Source organism: Thermobia domestica, chromosome 3 (genome assembly GCF_964235325.1).
Source record: "Thermobia domestica chromosome 3, izTheDome1.hap1.1, whole genome shotgun sequence".
Classification (NCBI taxonomy): domain Eukaryota; kingdom Metazoa; phylum Arthropoda; class Insecta; order Zygentoma; family Lepismatidae; genus Thermobia; species Thermobia domestica.
Window position 1 is genome coordinate 244231051 of NC_137456.1, and position 20526 is coordinate 244251576.

The following is a 20526-nucleotide window of genomic DNA, read 5'->3' on the forward strand; positions in this document are numbered from 1 at the left end:
GTTTTAGAAACGAGATGAGAAACTCCTCTTCTCGTGAGCAACATTAAACCAAACCGAAATATTCTTTCCAAATGTCACGTTTCTCCTTGTAATGGTATGACCTGAGCGATAATTTAGCTTCTAGCTTTTAATCTTCTACGAGATAATAATAATTATTATTATTACTATTATTATTCCTGAAGATTTGATAGTTCAAGTATTGAAACATCCGAGTATTCAAATATCTGAATATAATAAAACGTATGTTATCGCTGATCAATCGCCATCAAAAATTCTAAAGTAAGAAAAAAAAATTGCAACGTGCATTCGCAGAAGCACCTTGACCACTGAACCGCGATCGCTACGCGGTAAACGATCCGTCTTTAGCCTGGTTACGTTAGGTTTCTTTGTCTCCGCTTGCAAACTTGTATGTTATATTTTTCGATTCAAAATGTCTTTCGTATTTCTTTTATGAAGTCGGCAAAGTTTATATTAATAACTTGAGTTTTTCTTAAACCACTGGTTCACAAGTTCGTTCTTTCTTCACACGAAACTACAAATATGACAGATTGAATTCTCATACTCCCCATTTCTTTCAAAGCAGTCGCCATTACCTGGTCAAAGACTTATTTCCGCCACGATTCATATTAACCAAAATAAATTCATTTTTCGGAAGCGGAACTTTCACTTTCCGGATTTCGCAAAATTATGGAATTCAGTTATACTCCGGAATTCAGAAGAATTTCGGAACTCGGAAAGAATCCGGAATTTAGAAAATTCCGGAATTGAGAAAAACTCCGACTTTCGAAAAAATCCGGATTTTCCGAATTCCGGAATGTTAACGAAATCAGAAATTTCTAAATTCCGGATTTTTCCGAATTCCGAAATTATTACAAAATTGGAATTTTCCGAATTCCGGAATTTGTCCGGCTTTACTTTCGGGAGTCCGAAAACTAATAATTCCGGAACGGGCTATCCCTAGTTTATACACAACCTTTCAGAACACTAAGCTAGTAGCTGTCTACAAACAAACAAGTAATGCAAAGCATGTTGTATACTGCAATACGTCATGTATTAAAATCAGACACCATGACCCTTTTATTACATTATATGAAGAGCATGTAGGTCTAAATACCTCATGTATTACATAGAATGTAGGTTTTACTCTTCCAGCAAAGAAGAAACATGTGATCATAGTATACAACCCACAGAAGTGATAGCTGGCAATACAGTGGTCGTAATCCCTAACGACACAGGAAGTGAGCGTTGGCATCGCCGCTGGTCTAGAGGCTAGCACGTGAGCTTTGGGTGTATGGAGTCTCGGGTTCGATTCTCGGCGGGAGAGCGTCTATCATTTTTAACTGTTCTCGATGTTTCTGTGTTCGTGTCCCTGTCCTTATAAGTTATTAGAAAAAGCAAATTAAACGAGTGAAGCAAGTAAAATTAGCAATAAGTAAGTTACTGAAACGCGTTCGGTGAGTCAGTTAAAAAAATAGTGGACAAAGCACTGGCTTTTCGCGCCGTCCATGCGAGTTCGAATCAATCTCGGCTTGATATTTTATCCATTTGAGAGAAAGTATTGTTTCTTTTCGCTACAGGATGGATTTTCTCTTTGGTTTCATGTCAAACATGCTCACGTAATGAAAAGACGCTGTAGATGATGATAATAATAATAATAATAATAATAATAATAATAATAATAATAATATGAAATATTAGTAGCTAACTCGTGTGTGTATTTCGACAATATAATTTTATATTATTATGTGGAAATAAGTAAGGCTGGCTGGCGCCCGCCTACCTAATTTTTTCGATGCACCTTATGGGTCCACGGTGTCCAACGTTGGTCCCATACCAGTATCACCTCCTGTTTTCTCGATATAAGCTATCGACATTTTGCCTAAAGAGGGCCCTGCCGTGGCCCCATGAGTACCCATGACAATGACTCTTCGTTCATTTTGCATTGAAATCGCTTACTTTTCTGAGTACTATGAGTGCATACTGTCCAACGTTGGTCCCATCGCTCTACAGTTTCCCGTTCTCTCGATATAAATTGCTAATATTTTGTTTGTAATGGAGATATGGCGTTACAATCATTACGTTTGAAGAAGAACTGAGGAAGATATTGCCTTGCCACAAACAACACCTATTATTATTATTATTATTATTATTATTATTATTATTATTATTATTATTATTATTATTATTATTATTATTATTATTATTATTGTTGTTGTTGTTTTACTTACCACTAATGTTGCCTACCTTTATTTGCAATGCAATGTGTTACTAAAAAGCAAATCAAATAACACTCCTCGCCATTCAGGCTCCCGAACTCGAAATACATGAGTTCTCTGTGTTAGAGGAATGCACATTTATTATATTATTCTTTCAAATAACACGTTACACAAGTTACTTCACTTTCAATGTGTAATTTCATATCATCACTAAGAATCATCTTGTTCCAATAGGAAGATAACCCCCTCCTGCAAAAAAAAAAAAAAACCTAACCGTAGCGAAAGGGCGTGAACCTTCTTTAGGCGATTAATCGGGTCCAATATTTCAATAAGTTTCTGCACACAAATATTTCAGTAAAAGAGGAAAATTTATTCAAACTTTCTGAATACCTATTTATGGGCGAAATTTGGTTCCCTTGGAACTTTTTAAGAGTTTGAAGGGCCACCATTTTGAACATTTTCATCTGATTATTCTGGTTAACGAACTCATCAAGATATTTCAACAATTAATGTTTGTGCCAAGTTTCGTCTCAATCCGCTGAAAATTAGGGTGGTTATGGCATTCACAAATAGCGTTATATATATATACAAATAGATAGATAAGTAGACACACAGAGGGAGAGAGAAAAAGTGTTTTTCTCCCTTCTCGCACCTGTGGTGCGTCAGAGCTAAACCGGGCCCCTTTGCAAAACGTACTGACGAGCCTAACCTAAACACAAGCCTCTTACTTGCTAACGTAGAAACGTGGTCGGGAGGTGTAAGGCATGTATAAATTGTATTTTTAGTAACCATGAGTATGGTCGACTTCCATGTTTTTCCTTTTACTTTTTGCAGCTACTTCGGAACGTTCAATTTTTATTCTTTACTAATTGCAAATGGCGTTTACATTCAAAATATGAGGAATTTTGGTGGCATTTGTTCGGATATTCTTCTCTTTCGAAATGAAGACAAGAACAAAAGCAATACGCAAAGACAAAAAGTATTATCAGTACTAAACATTACCAATAATAATTGCTACGAAAAACTAAATACGACCTCTTTTACCATCTCTCATGAGTTGTATGTATTATTAACAAAAATTTTTAAAAATGTCCTTGCCGAGGATTCGAACTTGCCTACTTTGCATTTGTAAGCCAGCACCTTAACCACTACACCAAGATCCTGGCATGGTGATCGTTTAGTTGTCGGCGTATTTGTTGTATTTGTGTTTTATGTTCCCACTTCGACAATTTTTACTCTTTTTTTTGTAAGTTTAACAGCTGTTTCTGGCTTTCTCTTTCGGTGTCGTCCTTTATTTACACTATGTACTATCCGTATTCACAGCTTGTGCCCCTCTGCAATGTCTTATTCAGATTAAGCTTTTCTTTTTGCCCCTCAGTAAACATTTGATTGATTTAATTCTCATACTCTCCACGGATGGATCGCAGGAATGCCAGACTCGAAAAATAGGTGTACATTTACTTTCCTGACAGATCATACCAAATCACTAATTGCTTTGCACTAGTTTACAAAATTACCTGGTACCATTTTTACAAATGTATATTTACTTTAACTCTTTGCAAAAACATTATAAGGTACTGTTATAATAATATTAATGTAATACAGTACGACGAGGACAAACATTCACATATTGAAATTCTTTGCTGCAAAGTCGTGGAAAAACAACTTAATCTCTGCGGTTGTAGGTAGATTCAGGCAAAACTTCAATAATGTCATCATTGTCTATCCCCTGATCTGTATCATCGTTTTACGTAGAAAACGGAAGGAAACAAAAAATGGGCCCAGATTGTCCCAGAAAGGTACTGGAAATATATAAACTAATTCTTCTCATTAGGAAATCTCCAAAAGCAATGATATTTAGCACAACCCGGTAAAAGTCACTTTTCATTACGGAAACACAGAGACAATTTATAGAAAAATAAAAAAACACAAAAAGTATCAATTGCTGTGAGAATTATTAAGCCAGTCTATAAATAAGACACATCACTTATGGCCATCCATATTGTTTCTTTTAGGTGTCGACATTTCATTGGTCTGGAAGAAGACGACGTATTTATGATAGTTCTCTCATTATTATTCCATATAACACAAAAATTGTCAATTTTCCAAGTAACCCCAGAGTTTCCAATTAACCCTAGCTTACGGTACTACATAAATAAATATCTTATTGATAACCCTACATTTATAACGTAATTTATGTCTGAAATTGGACGAGAATGTTTAGTACTGTGAGTGGAATCTTTTATTTATTTACTGCCCCTATTCGCCTTTTACCCTTCTTAACTTACTGTATTTCTTGAAAGTTGATGTGCAGGAGAATTTTTAATGTTTTTTCGCAAATAAGATAATATAAAAAGATGGCTTCTCGAACCTCGCACTGTCTGTTGTTGGGGGATAATTTTAGTTAGTCTCCTCGATAGGGAATAAGACCAACCAGTTTCTTGTACCCTTAAACCTTAGTGAGGTACGTTAGAAGAGAGCTCTTTTATAATATTTTCATGAAATGCCCTTGAATATTCAGGTCTTGATAGGTGATAGGAAATAAAGAAATATTTTACAAACATATACTACGTGTATTCTGAAGGCAAATGGATCTACTTTTTGTTTAAAAAAGCAGTTATTGATCTGTATATAGGGTCGGCCAGCAACTGAGAGAACACGGGCTGTACTCAGGTTGTTTGAATCACTCCTTAGAGAAGAAATATTTCTGAATTCAGTTGGGTTCGGTTGCTACCTAAATAGGCCGTTTCCATAGGTAGATGCGGGTCTATTGATTATTTAGAGTTTATCACACTGCTACTTCTATAAAGGGAAGTTTGAGAGTATTGTTATTTTACTTATGACCCTTCAGCCTTGAATACAAGGTTTTCGCTAAACTAGGCCAGGAGAGAGGCCTGTTTTTACCTAACCTAATAACCTAATCTACGCTGATATTTTAGTTAGTTTTCCGAGGATGGAACTCTCTGAATTCAGAGATTGTAAACAATGCTTGGCCAGATTGTTCTTCAGGTCAGAGCAGTCTTTAAAGGGAAGGAATACGGAATCAGGGTAGAGAGAGTACTGACTTCCGTATTTTAGCAGGTCCGCAAGAAATTAAAGCGAAGTTTGGTAAGAGGAGCTATAAGGCAACTAAGCGGAATTTTCTCTTTTCCTCCTCATCGATAATTGGTGAAGATGAGAAATTGGTTACCTTGACGAGAAGTATATAAAGTTTTCGATTGGTACTAGTGTAAATTTTATGACCTAAAATAGAGGAATTTAAGTTGTAAATAAAATATTAATTTTCAGCCTAAAGACCTCACATTTTCTTTACTAATGTTAAGATATTTGAACCTAAAGCCCCTAGGCATTAAAGAACGAAGCCAAAAGTATTACTGTTTACCAGACCTGTGAAAAACAGATCTGCATGAAAGCATTTTAAAATACATTATTATTTTTTATTCTTCCATGCTATATTAGTTCACGTTTATTGTACATAAAAATTATTTACATCACTTTATCAAAATGTAATTAGAGAAGTAGTGAGGTTATATTTTAAGAAAAACCGTAACCCTGTTTTATTTTCTATAACTTAATTCGAGATTGTACGTTTCCGTAGCTTCCATTTTGACAAAATAAAACAAACCTAAATCTTTATATTAATTACACTGGCCAACAGTTGTTTTGGTGCCAGCATAGTTTGAGCTGATTTGATATGAATTTGATGCCCTGAATTTTAATGTCATTAGTTTCTGCCAGGAGCTCAAACTTCTAAGGTGTAACATTTTAATGATATTTACGTTACACTATGTTAAGTTAAATGCATGGATCAAATGAAAAACTAAACACAAACTTTTTCTTGTTATATTATATGAACTACTATATACAAAGATAGGTGCATAAGTCATCGATAAACCAAACTAGGCCTGGACATTGAACACTTCGGAAACTTCTTTTCCGTGTCTTCTGGAATGTATTTTTGAACAGTCTCTCTCTAAACTCCATCAGTAACCTGCTATCATGTGTGTATCCTATATTCCTTGGTGGCCATCTTTCATAGTTTCAATATTCTGGTGAAGTATTCCGCCTTGTTCTTCATTGCTGTCTCCTAAACATTTAGAAAAACAGTCTATGTGACTGTGTAAATAGCGGACAATGCTCATGTTACACTCGAGAAATTTGAAACTTTTGAGCTTCTTATTTACGAGTTCAACATAGTGTTCAGCTTCGGGCTTGTCCGGAAAATTTCTGTCAATTGCAACAAATGAATTTCAAGCTTTTCGCTCAGCCTCATTCATCGAATTTAAGATGGCAAGATACTTAATTAGTTGCGAAGATCCTTTACAAACTGCTTCACAAGACCCAGCTCGATATGCAGTGGAGGAAAGATGATTTTTTTTCGTAAACTAAGGGGTGGTTAATGACTTCCTTTTCCCCAACGTCCATGTTTCTTTTTCTAACGCATTTTTTCTATCCCAGTGGTATGTTTTGTCTTTGCTATCCCAAAGGTACAAGAAGCATATTTAGTGTGTTACTTTGCTGTTCAAGGAGAGCGTTTTATATTTTTAAGTCACACAAATCACAGATTGATGTGCATGATACTTTATTTTCTCCAAAGCCATGGTATTATATTATTTTATTTTCGTTCAGTGAGCAATTAGTATTGAACCATGTTTGTTCGCGTTGTGTAAAAGGTCATATTTCAAACTTCGCTTTGAGTTATGAATAAGTAGGGGCGAATTATCTGGAAAATTTTCAGGGAGACATATTTTACCAAGAGTTCATTAACATCATGAAAAATATAAGATTGTATTTTTGAGATAAGAAGGGTAACACACTCTTTCCACTTGTACGGTAAGAGGTAATTTTGGTTCCTTGTTCCAGTAAATTATTGTCGTTCAACATTGAATCCAGTAATTCAGAACCTTCTTTTAACAGGTTGAGATCTCCAGTGAGGCCATTTAACAAATTATCTTTGAAATGCTGAGGAATTGAAGACATCCTTTCATATTTAATGTTACCTTCATTGGTAAAAGAAAGGTCAGCAGAAGGTCAATACTCGCCCTCACAGAACTCTGGTAGTTGATGAAATGTTGGGATGTTCACTTACTCTAAGTCCTAGTATTGGCATCTTGCTGATGCTAAATCAGGATAAGTCCACAACTACATTTGCTATGGTTGCTGCGATTGATTCCAGTAATATTTACTAAGCAGAAATAACACTCATTAAAGTGGTTTTTAGGTTGTCTCCAAACCGACGGTATGCCGAATTTCAGACTTAATCTTTTCTTGGTAGTACACTGTCGTAATTCTTCTGTATAAGTTTTAAAGACCTGATTCGTTGCCAAGGTTTTATCCTGATCACCAGCCCTAACACCTAAGTATCCAAATAAGATTTCTTTACAAAGTCAGGAATAGTTTTTCCGTGTTCTTAACATATATTCTCCGCATAGGTAGCAAAACACATCAGGATGATTTACAGAAATTCTTTTACTTGAATTCATTTTATTTTTATTCAACAACAGAAATATAACAATCTACAATACAGTATGTTTTTGTTTCACTTTATAAGAACTCTTTCTCAACCACAAATATTACAAGGGGTCAACTTCGCTCTACCCTGGATAGCGAGAACTAAGAAACTAACCTCAACTCTAGTTGAAGCGCTGAAAGTCACTCAAGTTACCAATGCTTACTCCATATAGTGGATTTTAATGAAACTAACTGGGTGGCAGATTGACAATAGAGTAAATATGCAGGAACCAACCCTTGTATATCTGTATGTAATTTAGAACTGCACAAAATGGAGTTACAACTGCACACTAGGTGTAGAACTGGAAGTTCAAAATATTGAACCAAAAAAGTAGAAATGACAGAGAAAATCTGATTTTATATTTAGATTCATCGCCCAAAATACACTAAAATCAATTCGAAAACCCTAGGCGCCATAAATTCTTTGTAGGCCTGTGTTGTCTTTTATAATTTTTTCTTTGAAGTTATGTGCTTACGGATTTACTGAGAAATTGAGACAAGAATATCAGTTATGTCTAATAATATAAGGAATCCTGTAAGACTAGCGATATTGACTTTAAATACAAATCCAGCTTCAATTATCCTGTTTTTAAACTTATAAATTAAATATTAATATTGTTAAAAATACAGGGTATCCATAAAGCCCGTTGCCACCCCGTGTATTTGCGAAATAACTGCGAGTATGAGCTAATGCAAAAACACATACGTCATTATTTTAAGTGTTTGAAATCGTGTGCTATAAAAGTTCTATCCCAGATCCCCCAAATAGGGTTACGGGAATAAACTTAAACATTTCAAATGGCAAAGGGGATCGAGTAGTTTGAACGGGCTCGACAAAAGAACTTTTGCTGCAAGTTATGAAGTGGAAACGTTTCCGATATCTAAATTGGCGGTGAAATCAAATTTCGGAGTGAAGGATAACTTTGATAACTTTTAGATATCTATAGCTTGCGAATGTGGTCCTGCATTTTTTCAAAATTTTTAGACAGAGTGTAAGTATCGTAAAGACTCTAGTAAAAGGAGAAAATGATGAGGGTTGGGGTGGAGACTTTGTTTCTTTGCATGTTGCCCCTAGTTTTGCTGACGGAGGTCCATTTCGCTGTTATACTGTATTGCTATGAAAGTAAGGTTTTAAGAAATGGTTATTCCGAAATTAGGAATAAGGAGTTGCGAAGATATGGACATCAGAAAGAGGGAACAGTACTACTGGAGTTTATAGAAGTGGTAACCACTACAAGATACATGTACACTTGGTTTTAGACATGTAGGACTACGTACTTTTGCTTATTGAAAAGCAAACAACCCTTCATACACAGTTCCAAATTACTCATATTGACGAGAATCAACCTTTGTATAAACACATAATAAAGAAAATACTGCGTTATACTACTTACGTTAGTGTATATGATGCTCCCATTCACTTCTTCACAGTAAAATAGATGGTTATGAAATATCATTCGTACTTGCATAAATGTTTCTTTGGAAATGTCATTACAGGGTACTGTTATTCTATATTTCAGGTCCTCGATAATAGTGGGTGGTATTTTTTAAGCAATAGATTTTACATGACCCCATAGATAAATCAGGAGATCGCGGGGGCTATTCGATCGGGCCACGACTACCTATCCGTCTATCGGGGTAGGTTTCGTTTAGGTATTCACGAAATCCCTGTTAATAATGTGCAGGGCATCCGTCGTGATGAAGAATTTGCGTCCGCATCAAATTCAGCCTCTCTGCACTGTTCCATTGCATGTTCCACTAGATTAGTTATTAAAGTATCCACTCTGTCCAGTCGAAGCTGCAATTACACATCATCTGTTAAATTTGAATTAATAAATAAAGGGCCAATAACATGATTTCCTTAAAAACCCGCCCACACATTTATCTACTCAGGTCGATGATTGGGCCCTTCCCTGATAACATGTGGAGTCGGATCTGCTCAAAATCGAACGTTATGTGTATTGACGATTCCGGTCAACGGAAAGGAACTTTCGTCACTAAAACAGATTTGTTTCAAAACTTCTCATTTTGTGCAATTTTCTGGCATATGATTTGGCAAAACTCCTAGCTATTGCTCCAGGTGCATTTTGTATGGGTGAAATGTATGTGTTTTTAGAACTTTTCTAATTAAGCGTCGTTGGATGATACGTTCTTTCTTTCCCTGTCTCAATGAGATTTCTGGGTTTGCAGTGACGCGTCCTGTAACTTCTATCACTGTGTTCTCATCTAGTTTTGGCTATCGTGTTGAACGAGGTCGGTCCTTAACGCTTTGTGTTTCATGAAACTAGTTCCCAAGTTGGCGCAGATACCGATGACGTACACTAGCACGTTCGGGATTCAATTCATTATATCTTCCAACAGTCGCACGATAGTTTCGCCTACATTCTTCGAAAAGAGAAATAAGTTCAAGCTTATCTTTAGTAGAACGTGCTCCTTGGGTACGATTCATTATGAAAGTTGTAACAAAATCTTAAGCAAATATCGAACATTCACACACATGCCCAATCAAACAATCTTTGGTAAAATGTCTTAGAACAACAGAATTCACTACTTCGTTTCAATACTGACTGGAAGACCGCACCTAATTACATTCTTTTGTATCAAGATTGAATTCGACGCGAAGACAGGGAGAACTACGACAATATTTCTATTTGTGATCAATGCAATGCATGACTCAACATTGTGTGAAGTTGCTAAGCAAAATAATGTTGTGTGTGAGACGTCTAGAAGTTGCTAAGCAAAATAATATCCAAAAGTCCAAATAGAGCAGGCAATTTTATTTTTAAGTCTTTGAGTAAGCCTAATTTCTCTTGGATCCTATCTCTGTCAAATGGATAACTTGCCTGTTGATCACTCAAACGGAGGAAGAATATAGGTAGTTTGTAGTCAACTCTGCTTCGACTGATGCGCCTAGAGGAAAAACTCAGAACGAACAAATGAACCATTAAGATGTTTATGCAAAGGTTGATGCACACCAACTTATCAAATTTTAAGGTAATTTGGGACTGTGTATGTGGATTGTGTTAATCTTTAGTCAGTGAAACTACGTATCCCTACATGTCTAAATCCAAGTGTATCTTGTAGTGATTACCACTTCTCTGAACTCCGGTAGTACTGATGTATTGTCGCAACTCTCACTTTTGAAATAGCCATTTTAGAAAACGTTATTCTCATAGCAATACAATAAAACAGCAAAATGGACCTCCCTTTACAAGGGCAATATGCACAGAATAAAGTCTCCTCCCAATAACCCATCATTTTCTAGTTTTACAAAAATATTTCGATACTTATACTCTGCCTAAAACCAATAAAAAACGTAGAACGATCAGATTTACAATCCACAGATAATTAAAAGTCATCAAACCCATACTCCAAAATTTGATTTCACCGCCAATTTAGAAGTCGGAAACCTTGCAAATTCCGAACTCACACCGAAAGTTCTTTTGTCGAGCCCGTTCAAACTACTCGACCCATTTGGCATTTAAAATGTTCAGAAGTGGAGCAGGGATCTGGAGTGGACCTTTTACTCCACACAATTTCAGCCCCTTAAATTAATGACGTAGTGTTTTTTGCGTACTCTCATATTCACAGATACATGAGGTGGCAACGGGCTTTATGGACACAAAATGTGAACCATCACAATGCTGGATGGCATCAAGATAGCGACTTGAAACTTTCGTTGAAACATTTCTCTTGTAGATACCATTCCAACGATATATTACTCGACACCCTTTGTCATTTGAACTTCTGAAGTTGATCCCACGTACCCCTATATGGGTTGTCTGGGATGGATCCTTTATAGCTCAATATTGAAGCCCCTCACAATAACGACGTACGTGTTTTTGCGTTTTCTCATATTCGCAGTCATTTCGCATATACACAGGATGACAACGGCCATTATGGACACCCTGTGTATACCTGTATACATATATACAAAGCTGTATAAGAATAAGGTGAATTTGTCTCTAAAACCGATAGTTCTTTATGTAGCTAAGTAACTTCTTGTATGTTGCGGATACGAAGGTAAGGGAAATCTGACGGCAATTTTTATGTCAGCCTTTTATGTCAACCCGTCTGGTACCTAGGGCAATTCAAAGATAGCGTACCGACTTGATCATTACTCCAAGGAGGAGGTGCGCTATGATACTCGTTTTCTATGCCTCAAGAAAGAGAAACCATCTGACATTTCGAAAATTGATCGAGGTCTATGGAGAGAGTGTTATGTCACAGAAATTAGTATATGTGTGGTGCAACTTGTTTGCAAATGTTAGGAGGACTCTGACAACGATGACGGAAGTGCAGACTAGCAACATCTATTACCAACAGGAATGTGAACTCGACACGATGATTAACGAAGACAGAACGTGAGGTTGCATGACGTTGCAGATGCATTGCAAATCTTATACGGTTCAGTGAGAAGATCATCGATGACCAACTTAGCTTTAAGAAAACTGTGTGCACGTTGGTATCAAAATCAGAATGAGAACCAAAAGCATCTTCCAAGGAGTATTTTCCTGATTCCCCTTACACGATGTGCCTACGAAGGAAATGCATTCCTTCATCACATCAAAGGCCCCAGCATCCCTAGGGACACCTGAATGAAAACGCCATAGTATGGCATTGAAACTTCCGTCGTCACCACCGGCTAAGAATGTGCAGACTACAACATTTGCTAAGGAAACAATGACTACTATGTTTTGGGTCCGTCAGGGTATTATTCATGTTGAATGTTTGGCTACGAGCATTACTGCGGACACGTAATGTCAAACCATGAACAGGCTGAAAGCAGCCATACGTCAGAAATAAAAAGGAGTACTACGAGAGGAGGTGTTTTTACTGCATGAAAACGCACGAGTACATGCAGTCCAACGAACTCGTGCACACATCATGAGTTTCAACTAGAAAATTCTTGACCATCCTCCACATAGCGCTGATTTAGCCCATTCCGTCTCCATGGGCGGTGTTTCCATATACTGGAAAAGGCACAAGAGGTGTAGGCAGCTAGTTAGGTAACCTGGATCAATATCGTTTTTCTGTTTGCAAAGGGCATGGACAACTTTGTGTCTCGTGGGAATGCATGGTTCCTATTACTAATGTAAACGTGATCCATGTACCAAACATGTTGGAGTTTTAGAAACTTATCTCTACAATTTTTTAATAAATCGAAAATTCTAATTACTTTTTGATATACTTTTCTTTGTATATAGTATTCTTAAAGTTAATTTAGTCAAAGAGAGAAAAATATCAAAATTTAGAAACTAATTATTGCTTACGAATTAAATTCGTTACTCTTTAGCTAATGTTGGCTTCGAGCAAAGGTAAGCAGCTATAAATCTTTCTCTGATGTAGTGTACCTATTTGTTCTTTCATACAGAAATGAGATTAATTATTAACTAATAGTTGTAATAGGTAAATCATCAATGCTGTTATAATTGTAGTTAAAAATATGAAACTCTTCTGAAATATCATTCATTTTTACTGTATGTTTGTATGATTTCGTTTCAATGCTTGCATTTTCATTATATTTACTGTATAAATTTTACAGTTCCCTTGCAATGAAAACTTAAATTTACCTACAATATCCATTGTTATTGCTGGCAAGGAATTCAATATTGAACCGAAGGATTACGTCCTTGAGGTAAAATACTATTATTTATTTATTTGTATATTTTTATTTAATTTATAAGAAAATCCTTTAATTTCTTGAGAAACAAAATTAGGATTTGATATTTCTAAATCAATAACAAAACAAAATGCCATATACGTTCGGTAGTTTTCTCTTACTACTCGTATATTGTAAAATTCTCACTTTCTGCCGCTCTGGTGTTTTCTTCCATAAAGTACTTCTTGATCTTTTTAAAATGTTATCTTCCTTGCGCTATTGCAACTTCCTGCTATGCAAATAAAATTCAGGAGGTTGCAAATTCCATGTGATTGGGAGAAAGATTATTAAAAGTTGAACTATGCTTCACTATCTGTTTTAGAGGTAATACATTTAGCATACACTACTCCGACTTAAGACAACCGACTGTGAAAAATGAGGCTTAAGCAATTACTACTTGCCAAAACACAAAAGAAACTTTTCATGATACTGAAGATGATATTTCATGGATTACTCTTTGGCAGTACATAATGCTCAAACCTAACGTAGCATGGTATTTAGGAAGGCATAGATGACATCCTGTGAACACGATACCATTCGTTACAAAGTGTCTCAATTAGGTGCTCTTTCCTTCTAGATGTATGTACGAGGGGTGACTGTTAAGTTTTGAGTCTAACATAGAAAATGAGAATCCAGAATAGAATAGTTATATATACAGACCTGTTCAAATTATTAGACTCAGCATTCAGTTTTTGAATACTTTACTGTTCTTACAATATTATGTGAGAAAATACGACGAACTTAATCCAAATTACTACTTTGTAACTCTATCCTAATTTCTGCTGTGTGTGGAATATGCTTTGCAATATCAATAAAACAAATGTGTACATGACTTTCAAATATAATTACTATACAGTATGCATATCCAAATTTGAAACAAAAAGTGAAATGAAATACTTACAACAAAATTCTGTCACACGAAGATTAATATTTTATACGAAATCCCTTATTCTTTATTAAGTGTTCTATCCTTTGTGGTATCCTATGTACGTGTTTAGCATATTTCGCCTTTAATTCTGCATCATGATACCACAAATTGTTGATCTTCTCGATCAATTGATGTTTCGTTGTAATGTACTTCTTCTTTAGCTTTTCCTTCATGTAGCTCCAAAGGTTTTTAATCGGTTCATATCAGGACTAGTGTCCGGCCACTAATTTCGTTGTGCTGGAAGAATTTTGCCACAGCTTTGGCTAAGTGGCATGGGGCTATATCATGCATAAAGATGAATTGTACATCATCAAACTAGACTGCAGTCTTGGAAAGCAGTTCTTCATGAAGAACTTGTCGGTATTGGTCGTGCTTCACTGTCCACTCTACTATATATAATCTTCAAGACCCGAGGATAGAGATCACACCCCAGACCATGACTAAAGTATGATGCTTCACGGTTTATTAAAGATATTCCAACTTGAATTCCTCCCAGGTCAACGTCGCACATATTGTGAACAATCATCAGACACAAACATACATGATTCATCACTGAAACACATTGTTCTCCAATCGTGAGCAGTCCAGTATTCTAGGTCTCGTGTCCATTCGATGCACTTCTTTGCCATGATTTTAGTAGACTCTAATTTTTGTTTCCTTTCTTGACCGCGTGCTTTTTCCTTTGGCTCAAAGAATCCTTTGAACACTTTCAGACCAAATGTCTGTGCCATACTCAGTCATTTTTATGCTTAAGTCTCTTAGAACTTGCAGTTCTGTTTCCCAGAGCCAATCTTTTCAGTTTTCCGATACCTCTTAAGGATAACTTTGCGTTTCGCCCACACTTACCAACTCTATTTTGGCTCTTTTTTTATTCCGACAGAGATTCTACTCACAAATGTTTGTTCTATCCCAACTCTGCTAGCAGTGTGTCGCCGTATATATCTTCCTTCCTCTAGAAGTATTTTGTTAACTTCCAATTTACACGGAGAAAGTTCCTTTGTTTTCCCATTATACTGCGATTACAGGACTTCACAGAATAAAAGAGTGATACACGAAACACTTCACGATCGTTTTAAACTGACCCATTCGAACTGTTGAACGCTTTGAATGTCGTAACTTCTTACGGCAGCAATCACAACACTGTAGACTGTAACTTGTTGATAGGAACCAGAATAGCTATCTACAACTGAAACACAACTTTCAGAATTTCTCCGCTGTACTAATGCTATCTGCTGTTCAACGGTAATATCACCACTTCAACTGTACAGTAAAAAATGAAGGATCCTATATTGGTGGCTTAACCATTAAATTAAATGTTCTAGAACTCTGAAATTAGGACTCCTACATTAACTTTGCATTTTCCGAGAGTGAGTCTAATAGTTTGAACACGTCTGTATTAGAATAATACAAACTTTGATATTAACGTGTATCAAGCTCGTGGTTCTAAGTAATTTCTTTTGTCTTTTACAGTCTCTTGAAGTAGGTAAGATGGCAGAAATTGGGAAAATGGAAAACATTCGAGCAGATCTGTCATCAAGTATCTGCAATTAAAAGGAATGTGGGCGTCTGAGATTTACCAGGATATGGTCAATACCGTAGATTAATCTCCCCCTTCATATGCCACCATCAAAAGATTTGTGCAGGAATTGAAGCGTGGTTGGCAGAGTGTTAAAGATTAGGTCTGGGATACCATCAAATAGTACCACCAAGCAAAACATTGGCCTGGTACTTGATATGATCATGGAAGATCGCTGATTGTCAACTCAAAAGATACGAGTAGTAGACAGGCTGGGCAGATCACAGGAGCGAGCTTGGTTTATCAAAAATTTCTGCTCGATGAGTCCCATGTCTTCTGACTCCTGAACAAAAATACACTCGGTACCTCCTATCCGTGGACAATTTGAAAGTGTTAGAACGTGATGTGGACGATTTTCTCTGTCGATTCATCACTACGGACGAGTGTTGAATACACCATTACCAACCAGAAATAAAACAACAATCCGAAAAATGGAAGCACCTCTCCTCCTCTTTCCAAAGAAGGCAAAGGTGATCCTCTCCGCTGGCAAAGTGATAGCCTCTGCTTCTGGGATTTCCAAGGTGTGATATTCATTGATTACTTTCAAAGGGGTCATACCATCAGAGGACAATACTATAGTAATCTTTTGAAAAAAAAAGTCGAGTTCAAATTCAAGAGAAAATGCCGCAAATGATGTCTAGAGGCCTTCCGTACCATCATGACAATGCTCCCGGCCACACATTTGCAGTTACCATGGCTACTATTCACAAATGCTGCTTTGAACTCGTTGTTCATGCACCCTACTCTTCAGATCTGCTCTTTTCAGACTTCCACTTGTTCCCTAATTTTAAAAAGGCTCTAGCAGGACGACGTTTTGCAAACCATAAGGAAGTCATGACAGCCGTGGAGGAGTTTTTGGGGTCATAACCTATTTTTTTTCTGCTGGGATAAGAGCACTGCAGCACCGTTGAAGCAAGAGTGTTGCTGTACAAGGGTACTATGTTGAAAACTAAAGGCATTACCAAATCTGTACTTCTTATAGTTTCTTCAAGGCTCAAAACTTTTCAGTCACTCCTCATACCGGTTATATAATTTTAAATGTAGGAAATGACTTATGTCCAAACATTTTCTATATGACTCATGTCCGGAATTGTATAGGGAATATAGATATCAAATTTCATTTTGCCTCTTATAGCGAGTCTCCAAATTTACCGTGTTACATGAAACCTCATCATCTATGAATTGCGTGACAGTTTGTGATAATGCACCTGTTTCAAAGAAGGGTAACTACCCGTCTTACAATATATCGATATACAATTATTTCGCAGTGTTGGTGTCCCAAAACAAAACTAAAAAAGTTTAGTACTAGCGACTTTATGAATTTCACTTCACAACATTACAGTTCCTTGCACTCTATCTTGCCATGGGATGGTTGAATTGTGGTCTGCCGATCGATTGTACACCCACTACCAACTGGTATCTGAGAATTGGCGTAAGCAGTTTTTATCGGAGGATACAACATGATTTCAAATACATTGCGTCGGTGACCCAGTTGTGTCTTCTCGTCTTTTATCGGTCTGTAAGTAGAGGCTTCTTTTCTGGCGAAGCATTTGTACACTGCTGCCTGATGCAAATATAACCAGGCAGTTCATGCTTATCTTTAAACTAGACCTGCAATATCATAAGCAGATTGCTGAGTGGGTACTTGCACTCTGGCATGGAAATAACACATATCTATCACATATTTCAGGCTTGGCGATTGCCTCGGTCAACCAGATCTTGGCTTTAGGTATATGTTCTCGTCTCGTGTTAACTGAGTTATAAATTTGTTAGGAGTTGGATTACTGGGTTATCGGCATCTATGGCCATATTAACCGTCACGTTTGAGGGATGAGGTCCCTCGGTGAGCACACTATCCGGGAAAAGAGAAGGAAGAAAGGATTGGAGAAGGAGGGAAGCGGCCTGGGACCTACATGTTAGGTACCAGCCCGGTATTTGCCTGGTGCGAATGAGGGAAACGCAGGAAAACCTTATTCAGGATGGCTGGCCTGAAAGTTTTTACACTTTTTCGACCGAGTTCCCCCACTGTGAATCGAAGTTATAAATTTGTATCATCCTAACTGTACACCCCCCCACCCCCACATATATATATATATATATATATATATATATATATATATATATATATATATATATATATATATATACGGAACAAAATTATCGGTCGCCAGGTCGCCATTAGCGACTAGAAATTTAGAGCTGACTACCAATGTTCAGTAGGAATGGTTTCTGCCAAAACACATAGGGCTGCAGTTTCTGTTTGGCACGAGAGTCGCTGTCACTGAGTGAGAGAAAACACGGAATGAGAAGCCTTCACAACGGACATTGAAAGTGAAGTCTTCTCAACGTTGTAGTTTGCCCCTTCTTTCCCACCCTCAATCGAAACTTCATAATGAGATTCCCAAATTTGCTTCCAATTGTCACATTTTGTGCAGTTTTACCTGTGAGTATTGCTTCATGTGAGAGGGGGCTTCAAGCAGTCTCAGCAGAGTTAAGACTGCTTACAGGAATTCACTGAAGACTGACACAATGGATGATTTGCTGACAATTTCCATCAATGGCCTTTCGCTTAACAATTTTGATCCGAAAACTGCAATCGACAACTGGTGCATATTCGGTCCAAAGAGAGAGTTTTGCACAAAAGTGAAGTCTTAAGGTTACCTATTTTTTAACGTGTACCGCTATATGAATTGTCCAATTCAAAATTGATTATCCTGAATGTACTTGTCTGGTTTTGAAATTTTATGCCCTGATGTAATCTCTTTCTTTGTCAAACCAAAGGACAGGGGGGGGGATTTCATAATTTGTACGTGAGAGATAGTAGCGACCATCATTTTTGGATTGGCGAGTGCGTCTGACTTCGAAATTTTGCGCCCTGTATATATATATATATATATATATATATATATATATATATATATATATATATATATATATATATATATCCAAAGTTATTTACATAAAGTTAAGAATTGAATGTTTTGATGAAATACTGTTTTTCTAAATAGAACTGTCGAAAAAAATGGCATGGACCCGCGAGACATAATGTGGATATCTCATTGACGCGAACTGAGTTCTTTTGTGAATATTCAATAGTATTGCAGCTGGGAAGTTTAGTGAGTAGCTTCTCTACGTCAATTTTGTATAAACAATGAAATCTGCTACCTGCTTGTGTTTTGTTAAAAAGTTAATGTACTTTTGAGGTATATATGCCCTGCGGGAAAACTGCGAGCAGATAATTCCACAAGAATGCCTATTCGCATAGTATACGCATTCACGAACCACAGTATATTCTGTGTTACAGTAACACTTGGTGCGAGTACATTTTCTTTTCACTAACGATTAACTTTCTTAAATCATTTACTTATTTGTAATTTTGTATGTAATACATTTGACTGATTACTTTTAAAGTGGAAGAAAAATAACCATCTGGCAATGTTGTCTAGAAAAGAGATTGACATTCATACTATGAACAAAACAAAGACAAAAGGAAGGAAATTAAAAAATTAAAAGTAAGAAATTTTAACTAGTGTACTACAAATATATATATGAAGAAAATGGATGAATAAATTACGGGAAAGGATTCACTTATCTATCACTAGAACAAAGAAGCTAATTAGGTATAAATTATTTCTTTACTACTTTGTTTGTCAGTTACCTGAAAGACTAACTGTTAGCTGAAACTAATTATTTTCCTTTTGTTGTGTTTTTTTAAAAATATGTTTCAAGTCTCCTTTTTATATTAAGAATATGAGGCTGGTAATCATTATTAAATAAAGATATTCGTTTTCAGGACGAATCTTCGTGTTTATCTGGATTTCAGGGAGTTTCAGGAGATTTGTGGCTCCTTGGTGATGTTTTCATGGGTAAATATTACACCGAATTCGATTTTGGAAACAAAAGGATTGGATTTGCTCTATCTAGAGATTAAAGATGAATAATCATTAAATGTTATCTGTAATACACGATATAGTAAAATATGAATACACCAAATAACTTTTGTCAAATTAAAAATTTCTTTAGCATAGTATTATGTACTATTGGCATAAGGGAACTGGTGTTTATTATACAATATGTTGATAATTATAGAAAATACAATCAAATAGTTGTTTTCTACTATTGTAGTTCCAATAACTTTCAAAGGTGTTAATTTCCTATTTCTATGGGCAACCATGAGTATAGTTGTATATAAATAAAAGTATTTTTTCTTGCCTATTCTGTCGTTTGTTTATATTATAGAATATTACCTACTGTGATATTTGCGCAAAAATAGTAGCCATTTAGTGCCAAATACTACGAAATAGATCGACAAATTTGTCGACAATATTCTATAATATATAATATATGCATTACCTCTATACATAGTATTAATACTTTTTCTTTTAGTGAATTCGCTATCTCTTGTATAGTCACCAGCAGAAGTATTTTCCCCCCGCTGAGTGTTCTAATTCCATTGCTTGATGTCTAGTACATTTGCAATTGTAAAAACACCTGGACAGATGCAACCTATCTTACACGAAATTTTCTCGTCACTGACAACATTTGGTAGCACTGAGCTGGGTGTTTATGCATGAAAAATTGAAGAATAGGTGATGAATGAAATAGTTCTCCATTCTAGAATGATCTCTATGGT

At 36.2% G+C, this 20526-nt stretch overlaps 1 protein-coding gene across 2 annotated transcripts in view; it reads left to right on the plus strand.

Annotated features, from left to right (window-relative positions):
• The window catches only part of LOC145681001 (lysosomal aspartic protease-like), a 163561-nt gene extending 143461 nt beyond the window's left edge, over window positions 1-20100 (plus strand). For both annotated transcript variants that reach the window (XM_081752265.1, XM_081752264.1), the window contains exons 8-9: window positions 13273-13365; window positions 19687-20100. In XM_081752265.1, coding sequence (XP_081608391.1) covers window positions 13273-13365; window positions 19687-19824 — 231 coding nt within the window. In that variant the 3' untranslated portion in view covers window positions 19825-20100. The remainder of the gene's footprint in view (window positions 1-13272; window positions 13366-19686) is intronic.
• The last annotated feature ends 426 nt before the right edge of the window (window positions 20101-20526 follow it).